Source organism: Parambassis ranga, chromosome 1 (genome assembly GCF_900634625.1).
Source record: "Parambassis ranga chromosome 1, fParRan2.1, whole genome shotgun sequence".
Classification (NCBI taxonomy): domain Eukaryota; kingdom Metazoa; phylum Chordata; class Actinopteri; family Ambassidae; genus Parambassis; species Parambassis ranga.
The window spans coordinates 19,574,673-19,584,651 of NC_041022.1; the positions used below are offsets into that span (position 1 = coordinate 19,574,673).

Sequence of the window (9,979 nt, forward strand, 5' to 3'; positions counted from 1 at the left end):
TAAGATGTAGTTGGTTGGAAAATATTTGTTAAGTTTCTGCTGCAACACCTGAAAAAAAACCTGCAAAATGATGTTCCGTGTGACATATGTGTTCTCTGGAATTACAACAAAATAATATTGTAATATGGATTGAACTTAATTTGTACCAGGACTTTTATTAGTAAAAATAACAGTAAATCTTAAGTTATTTCCAGAGATGATGTCTGTTGAATTGCTAAACATGGGGAAGCTGTGAGCCAAACACACCACAGGGGGAGATGTTAAAAGCATTTTAGTGTCCTATCCAGAAAATGTGTTATTGGCTGTTAGTAGAGCTGCAGGTGGAAACAGTGTCTGATATGCAGAATGTGTCTCTACACAGATCTGATTGCATCACTGTAATGGGCTGAAGGTGTGAGGAGGATGAGAGAACATGGAGGAGGAGGAGGGGACAGCTCTGCATGAGGTTTACCTTCTTTGAAGGTGAGAAAGTCTGTTAATGTCTGCTGGTGGATTCAGACAGCCACTCCCCAGAGGAATGAATGTACATATGTTACATAAGGACTGCACTGGGACCAGTGCTGAACTGCATGATGACTACAGCTGACTCACTCATATGATGAGGAACCATGGCTTCCAGGACGTGGAATGTTTCTGTAAATATTTTTCCTACTTTCTGGATCCTAATCATTTGAGTCTTTCTCGTTTTTTGAATGTATTTTAAAAAGGACCAAAGGCAACCTGTGCAGTAAGCCTCACAGTTTTAAGAGGCTTCCATCTTCTTCTCTGTGGTTTTTCTCCCACTGGGAAGCATCATGGATCTGTCCCAGGACCAGACGTCAGACTGGAGCTCAGCTCAGCCCAGTTTCTCCCCACTGCTGCAGTACAACGGCTCTCAAGAAAAACTTAACCACACCTACAGCTTCCACAGTGCTTTAATGCTGCCCTCCATTTTCAGCTCTCCCACCACCCCCCTCCATCAGCCTCTGCCCTCTCTGCAGCCCTCCTCCGTTGTTTCATACCTTTCCCCTTTATTCTCCATCACTTCCTCCTCTTCAAGACAACCATACCCCTCCACCTTTCCTTTGTCTCTGTCCAACTTCTCCTCCAATGATTTGGCAGACCTGGAGAGCATGCTGCTCTGGACCCTCCACGAGCCCAGCACCATAGCTTTGACTATCATGTACTGCCTCTCTTTCATAATGGGCTTCATTGGGAATTTAATGTCCCTGCGAGTGCTCACCAGCAGGCGCAGTCGACGGCTTGCTGGTGTGAGTGCTACACGCAGCCTCTTGGTGAACCTGGCAGTGTGTGACCTGGCTGTGGTGTGCGTGTGCATGCCCATCACTCTGGGAAACCAGATCTACACTGCCTGGGTTTACGGTGACCTCTTGTGTCGAGCCGTACCCTTCACACAGGCAATCTCGGTGTCAGCCAGCGTGTTAACGCTGACAGTGATCAGTGTGAACCGTTACTACAGTGTTCGATCACCGCTGAGGGCTCGCTCCATGTTTACCCGCCGCCGGATCCTGGCCACTGTTGCTGTAGTGTGGGTAGTGTCCTCGATGATGTGTGCTCCTATTGCAGTAATGAACCGACGTCGAGAGATCAGCTTTGAGACTTTCACCATCATGGTCTGTCAGGAGGAGTGGCCACAACACCGCCTTAAGCAGGGGTAAGTACTCTGACAGAAGGTCAATGACCCAATTTGTAAAACATGATTCAGACTCAGTTCATCAATGATCTTTAGGACTGAGACTTGGATGGCCCTGACACACCAGCTGAGAGCTTTAATACTGTCAGCTCTGTAGTTGGCTCTTAATTAAGTATGATAAAATACAGAGAACTCTCCAATTGGCTGCTCAGGCTTTGAAATTTAGTATCTCCAGCATGTACTCTGTTGGATGTGTTGACATGAGGTGGTGTGAGGTGTGTTTGGTTTGGTACATCAGGGGTGTTTTAATGGGTCCCATTTATCATTCAGATGTTTGTGATGTTTTTAAGGCCCATCCCTTCAAACAAAGATGAATTTAGATGTTCTTCTTTTCTTTTTATCTACCCCCCCCCATGTGTTGTTTGCCTTAATCATTAGTTGCCAAGCATCTCAAAATGACTTCTGTTGTGTACACTTTCATCATTTATAGCTGTTATGTCATTATGGCTTTACTGTCTGTAAATCACTTTCCAACTGTGTGCTGCAAAACGCTAAACACGGTGATGATTATCCAGTGATACCCTCTAACCTAATTCTCCCGGGTGTTCTGAGACAGTGCTGCAGGATATGCTATTGTCACACTGGTCCCTTGTCTATGAAATCAGGAGCTGTGAGGTTTGACAAGATCTATTGCGCTACTGATAATTATACAAAAACTGCAATTCCTGCTTTCAAGCGGTGCATGCAAAATGTTATTGGAATAAAAATTTAATAACATGGTGTCAAACCAACCTTTTAGTATTTCACTGCATACAGTGATGAATAAAACAGAATCACAATGATGGAAAAATGACCACATGTCGATAGTATCTTCATTTTAACATGTTGGAAATCTAACATCATGCTTTTTCTATTACATGTCATATCATATTAATGTCTATAATCAAAGTAGAATTACATTTATGTTTGACCTCTCCTCCACAGATACAATGTGCTGCTGTTTGTGATGCTCTACTGTTTGCCAGTGACCTTTAACCTCACCATAGGCTTCCTGACCGGCAGGCGACTGTGGGGCGGGAAAAAATCCACTTTTGCCGATCTTGATCCTCGCAGCCAGGCTCTGCACGCCGCACGTCTGAAGACGCGTCAGAAGATTGCCAAGATGGTGGTGTGTCTAGTGCTGCTGTTCGCAGTGTCCTGGCTGCCGCTCTACTTGGCTGACCTTTGGATTGACTGCGAACAAAGGCCATCCTCTTGGCTCCTACAGACACGGCCGTTCGCCCAGTGGCTAGGCCTGACAAACTCCAGCCTCAACCCCATATGTTACTGTTTCATTGGGGACCTGTACCGCTCAGCAAAGGTCATACGGACGCGGTACTACCAGAAAGTCGCCTCTCTCTTCAGCTCCTCCTCATTCTCCAGCTCAGCCGTAGTGGCATCTCCTACCGCTGTGATTACAGACACAAGAGCATCTTCTGCTGAGCGCCACCATATCGCCGCTGCTGTGGCAGCGTCTGCATCCATGGTTACCATCCCTAAGCTGCTGAGCTTGGCGAGGGGCCAGGGGCTGGGGCAGAAGGTCAGAGACAGTTCAGACAGCCGAGCAGGATCTGACCACAGCATCTCAGACTGGTGTCGGTCCAGTCCCAGTGTGTGTGAAAGCTCCTTGTTCCCCTGCCAGCTCCACACACTCCAGCACTCCATACCACGAGTTGACTTCCTGCCAATAAGGAGGCACTCTGTGAATGAGAATGCTGGATCATTACCTTTAAGGATAGAGCCTGTGGAAATTGACATGCTACCTTTAAGGAGGCATTCAGGAGACACAATATACTGTCTGCCAGTTGATAAGAGAGACAATTTTACCATGGGCAGAGCCAGAGAGACTTTCTGTTACACTGGGCAGCACAGAAGCAAGACATCACAAACCTGCTCCCTGGTAGGAGACAGGGAGGATGAAACAACTAATGTGACCATCCTATGAAGGCTGCAGATTATCTGATGTACCAGCAGGGAGGAATTTTTTCTTTTTTGTCCCACGGGCTGTAAAGACACACACAGTTCCAGAATCACAGTTTGCAGCTGACAGGGTGGATTAATCCCTTGCAAAAGCCATTGTTTGTCTTGAGGATAAACTGACCTGGTATACACATTCCTTGTTTCTGCTTGTCATAGACGCTCTCTATCATCAAAACCGCAAAGAATCCAGCACTGATGGGCGTTTTTTCAAGGCAAGTGGAGGGGGGAGTGATGGAGGGAACCTCACAGGGGAATGGTTGGAGTGTTTTTCAGCCCCGGGCCAAAAAGCTAGTTATCAGTAAGAAGGATAGATTGCAGCAGTGTGCCATTACATGCGAGTCATGTCATAGTCACAGCTGTGTCTATCATCTGCTTAAGACAATAACCCAGCAGGATGTAAAGTGTGATGAGTTTTTAGAGTAGATGTTTTCCTTTGTTTGTCATTAGTTTGCCGATTGTTTTAATTGTGTTTGTTGCTCACAGAGAGTGTTATGCGGGAGTATCACTTGCAAACTGGCTGTGAGAGTTTCTGATTGGTCCTTGTAGGATAATGTCATCATCAGTGTCTGCTTTGCATTTTAAAATCACAATGCAAAAGATTCAAGGCAGATGGTGCAACATACATGAAAGCCTTTAACCCATTCAGTGTGCATTTTGATTATAACCTCTGGAAGTGAATTCTATTGCTATCACATTTTTCTCTATATCTCTTTTTACATATATATATATATATATATATATATATATAATATAAACCAGTGCTCCAGCTAATTGGAGCTGTAAGAGGCTGAGTGACCTGGATGTGCAAGTAGCAATGCAGTGAGGGAGCCTTAGTATTTATAATAAATCTCAGAGCATCATTGCTTATTACCAGGAATGTAAGCTCTGAGCAGAAGCACACATATCCTTATTGTCAAGCAGGTAAGGAAAGTAGCTGACACAGCTATGAGCTGGAACTGTGATAAGGTCTGTATTTCTGTGGGAGTAGTGCCATAAATAACAGTGCCACTGACCAAAAAATAACCACTGAAGACTGGTCTTTGTGCTGGGATACGCTGTTTCGTGCTAGAAGGAGATTAGAAGTAAGAAGCTGGTGTGATAGCTATGTGGCTTTAATTCTAATTTATTTTAAATGAATTCTATTTTTTTTAAGTTTTACCATTTTAAAAATATTTTTCTCAGATTTCAGAACCAAAGTATTACTTGCAGTCATCAGTACAGCACTCCTCTTCTGTAAATAGGTATGTTCAGAATAACATGATCCAGTGTAGAAGAAGCATTGACTACTACTTTCAAACAAAAAGACAGAAGTGAAAGACGTGGCCCATGTTACTGGATGTGTGTTTGAAGCATGTATGTTTTCTGCTTTATTTCTGTGGTTCTATTGCACAAGTTCTGGAAAAGCAGCCGGTCTGGTGCAGCTTTATTTGGTGAAGCGGCTGTCATGTGTGCAGTCACACTGCTGGTTTGAAGTGTATATAAGACTGCACATTAAAAACATTAAAAACAGAAAATTAAAAACTCACAATACAGTCAGTGATTGAGATTTGCACATAATTACTTGGAGATGTTGCTCATGCAACCTTTTCAGGTTAATTTAAATGAAGTCTATAAGCATGAAGATAGTTTTTTTTCTGGGTTTGATTCCTTTTTGTCTAACAGGAAGCCATTAATATGCAGATCAACTGTATTTAAAAACCAAACTGAATGTAAACCTGAAACTGGTTGTTCAATAATCAATTAAATTCTGTCAGCTTTTTCTTCAGCAGAAAGTAACCCTCATAACCTGACTTACCAGATGGTCAGTTACACAGAACCATCTGGTAAGTCGTCCTTGGAAACTACAGTAGATGATTGGATGGAACCATCTGTCTATCACAGGCGCCCGCAGCCAATAGACCATGTCTCTCCGTAACCACAAAAGGTCTTGTGTCATTGTGTGTGATTCCCAGAGGCAGGTATAGGATATAAGAGAGGGTATGTGCTTTTCAGTGAACAGACACTTAAGAAAATATTTTTTCCTAATATCACACTGACTGCGCTGTAATTATCTGCCAGTTCTGGAGCGCCTGGGTCCGACCAGAGGGGCTGCCTGTTTAACCAGCACACGTCTTGCTGAATAAACTACTAAACGGGGGTGCTAAAATAGCTTTAAAGGTTAAAGGACTGAAATACACACATACAAACACAGTCACACAGAAGAACACAACTGAATCTAATCTGGCCTGGGGCTGCTTCCAGTTACTGTAAGTCAGAGGTGGTGAATAGCATGAACTGCTGTGACATCAAGCTGCTAATCACACTCTTGTCCTCGCAGCGGAAGTGAAGTGGTGCAATATTCAAGGCATCCAACTGCTAAAACTGTCCTATTTATGTCATTTAATAAGGTTGCTTGTACCTTAGAAAATCTTAATACCATTATGCTGTGACAGTGTCTTTCATCTCTCCTCTCTTCACTTCCATCTACCTCTCCGTCACTGTCTGTTTGGCACCGTGTTGATGGAGGGCATGTTTACTAAATGTTGTGCATTTGGTGTTTCATTAAAAAAAAACACAAAAAGAAAAGAGTCTGTCTTTGGTCACAATGACTGTGTCTGGAAAGCTCCAGGGTTTCTGCAGATTTCAAAGAACCAGCAGCAGAGCTGTTCCTAGAAGGACTTCACTTTGAGGAGGTGTATAACTTGTCTTTGTCTAACAGGGATTTAATAAATGGTGGGAGGGCTGAAACAGACAGATAAAAGTTCTGGGCTCCGTTTCCAGTGTTCTCTCCCTCCCTCAGGCTTGATTAAATCTTAATAGGATCTGAATTTAGTTATGAGAAGCACTTACTTCCTTGTCAAATGAATTACAAAGATGTTGAAGGAGGGAGACACTCAAGAACTGGTCTGGTTAAATTTGTGAATTAGCTCAATCACAGATTTGATTAGTGATTGCAGGATGAGCCGGATATGCTGATTTATTATGAGGAAAAGATAGTTAACAGATTTCAGAAGTTTGAGTAACTGTTCATTCACTGTGCATGGATCAAAGCAGTAATAAGCTCATCAGAACTCTGCTCTACAGCACCTCCAGTGGTTAAAACGCTGGACAGGTCTGGTTTACACTTAGGATGTAGATGACAGCAGAAGATCCAAGTCACTTATCAAAAGGGATTTTTTATTAGTGCACAGATGGCGGAAGCTTCACTCACATAAGAAATCACTCAGTTCCTCACTGAGTGAGTTCATATTTGGTCAACAAGATCTCTGAATCAAATGGCAGCATATGCAGTTTGCAGGATCATTTCCACATGCAATGGTAATTTACAATGGTAATTTTTCTAAAAGCTCTAAAAACGAGCTTTTAGAAAAATTACCATTGTAGCATAAACCAGGTAGATCGTACTTTGAATTAGATTAAGGCGTTCTAATTTGATGCAGATCTTTGGTTATAGAATAAATTCTGCCTATTGATCTGGCAACCCCAAACAAAACATTTTTTGGGTCCTTTGGGAAAGGATGGTACAGGTACAGCAGTGACCATGGTTTTCGTCCTAGCATGAACAGGAAGCCAAAAACGGTTTTATATTTTCCCCACATCCTGAACCCCAACCACGATGCCTTCCTTCCATTGTAATACCAAATCACACCCCCCTTTGCCTCTAACCATACAAATCAAATTCATGTAGCACTTCCAGTGCTCTGCTACATGCTGTCCTTGAGAATTCAACCCATCAGAAACAGCTTTAACCCTTTGTTGCGATCGCACACCTAATACACTACACACATAAACACCACACTGCGCTGCATGTTTACACATTTCTCGCGCAGTAGGTTCTAATGACAGCTATCACAGCGCAGTTATAACATCGTGATGGCTGCTCACACAGAGCAAACCACTTTACATGCACTTACACATAAACACAGATCTGTCAGTCATCTTAAAAACGTGTTTTTGTTAAAGATGGATCCAAACCAATGATGTTTCCGATGAGATGCATTCTTAAGACATTAATAATCCCACACTCTGTCTGGTGGACACTCCCTTCATATATTCATATTTTACCTGTTGCACGTTGCCTGTTATTCATGAAACATTGACCCTACCATAAAACAAAAACTTGTTAGATGTTGACATTTTCAATGACGGTTTGCAGCAACATGTAACAGTCTGTTCACACACAGGCATCCCTGTTTGTGGATTCTCCAAACACACGGGATGTGATGGACACACAAACCCAATTCCATTTCATAATTTCAGATATCCTGAGTGCTCATGATGAGGCACATCAGCTCATGATTCATTTCTTCAGACGTTGAGCCTTTTTGATCCTCTCAGATCTCTTCTCCTCGTCCTCTCAACACTCTGTTTTTCATTGAATTTTCCCTCCATTTTACTTTTTCTCTCTCTGCCTCGCCATCTTGCCTTCTTTTCATATTTCTAGCCATTTTTTTTCATTTCCCTTCTCTGTGCGTCATTGCTGTACCAGCTTCAGAAGTCTAACAATAGCCTGTTTTTTCCCCCTCTTCCTTCATCACCATCCTCATATTTCCTTTTTTAGGCAACAAGACAAGGGCCATTTAACACTAGAGAGCATAACCAGAGGGGGGCACACCGCACTAAAGATGCAGGACCACTGAACTACAAATGCTTTGAAATAACATACATTTCGAGGAGGCCTCTGTTGAAAACACTTCATCAGCTGCAATGTTTGCTCCTTTTTATTGATGAGGTTGATTAGAAAGGAGCAATAGATCTTTTTGAAGATTATGTTCTGCTGAAAATTATACAAAACACCCAAACAACCATAGAAATGGAACATGCATAGCAGGCGGTGAATATTTCTTGACGACAATCTTCAGTTTGTAAATGTTGTTTTAAGAGAAAAGAAGAATCCATTTTTTTTAAGCTGCAGCCATCTGTTACTGCACCCACGCACAGCAGAGAGAATGTCTGCGAATTCCAGCGGTAACATGCCTTGTTATCACAAGGTCCGATAGATTTTCATTTCCACATCTGACTTTCATTATAGTATGGCATAAACCTGAGGATGTCATTTATAAACAGAAGGTGCGGGGGTATTGATGCACTTTGGTATCTGTTTAGAAAATTGGACAAACATATCTTTGTCATTGTCTGGCAATGAGGTTGATCCAGTCTTGCAAATGAAAGTGACTGTGTGACATGTTGTCAGAGAGTAGAGTCACATCCCTGTTGCAGAGCAGCAACAGGTGAGTCAAATCAGGCCATGAGCACATAAAAAGCTTAGAAGCAACAAACAACAAACTGCAACACATGCGGTTCCAATCTCCCTGGTAACAGACATATGCTTCACAAACAGCAAGGTAAGTGAGGATGTTGCAGTTCAGGGTCGACACATTACTTCTCACTTACTATCCCTTGGTGTCGATCATTCGGTGACGACATAAGCTCTCTGAGTTTTTGCCTAAAATCGAAGAAGCGCTTGTTCACAAACAGATTTTAAGGTCCGAGCATTGTTATTCAGGGCTCAGCTGTAGTGGGGGCTCAGTTTGCTCCAGGCAAGATGGTCTACTGCTGATCATATTTGGACATTTTTACCCCTGCTGAATTTGTGTTCAAAAAAAAAAAAACAACAAAACAAACTCAAATTCTTCAGCATTGCTCTTACACTGAGGCAATTGCTGCTGTGATATTGATTTGCTCCTCTGGAACCAGCAAAACTGAAACAGCGGTACTAATGCAGAGTGAGACAGCTGAGGCTCCAGATTTAAGAACTTCATCAAACCCTGAGAGACTCAGTCGGCTGAGAAACCTGACAGGATGGTGGAAAAGCCTCAAGAGGTATAAGAACAGGAGGCTGTGAAAACACACCGTTTGATACTTGATCAAAAAAGAAAGGATCCATTTCTGGCTTTGCTCTCCCAAACCCAGATTTTACCAGGCCTGACTGAGACCAGAGCAGGGCTGTTGTTCTGCCAAATGTCATTCAGCCAAATGAACAGAGAAATTAGCCCACTAAATTTGGGAAGCTAATTTATGCCTGGCATATTAATGGTCTTAGTATAATTTTATTTGGACTAATTGTTGATTTTGACCCAGTTGCCAAATCTCTCTCAGTGTGTGTGTGTGTGTATATGAACAATTAAAATATGTCAAGTTGGCTCAAGGTAAGATGTGCTGCCACCCTTTTAAAATGTGTGTGATAATGAATTGAGCCAGCAGCTTTGCACGTCATCCTCCAGCACACCATAAAGCAATGACTCACTGTATTTATTTTTATGGACACACCTTGACTGATTGCATTCTTTCCATCACCAAGTGCCAGCACATTATTTATTTATTGTTTCCATCGCCACTTCTAATCCA

General features: G+C 42.6%; 1 protein-coding gene across 1 annotated transcript; it reads left to right on the top strand.

Annotated features, from left to right (window-relative positions):
* The first annotated feature begins 794 nt into the window (after nucleotides 1–794).
* LOC114452928 (tachykinin-like peptides receptor 99D) lies at nucleotides 795–3,617 on the top strand. The gene is made up of 2 exons (XM_028432494.1): nucleotides 795–1,654; nucleotides 2,618–3,617. Exons 1-2 carry the CDS (start codon nucleotides 795–797, stop codon nucleotides 3,615–3,617), a joined length of 1,860 nt encoding a protein of 619 aa, XP_028288295.1.
* Nucleotides 3,618–9,979: the final 6,362 nt, after the last annotated feature.

Bases quoted from the DNA above. Each gene is read 5' to 3' on its own strand.
- LOC114452928 (XM_028432494.1), top strand. From the start codon at position 795: ATGGATCTGTCCCAGGACCAGACGTCAGACTGGAGCTCAGCTCAGCCC. The intron at 1,655-2,617 runs GTAAGTACTCTG...TCTCCTCCACAG, and splicing joins CAACACCGCCTTAAGCAGGG to ATACAATGTGCTGCTGTTTG.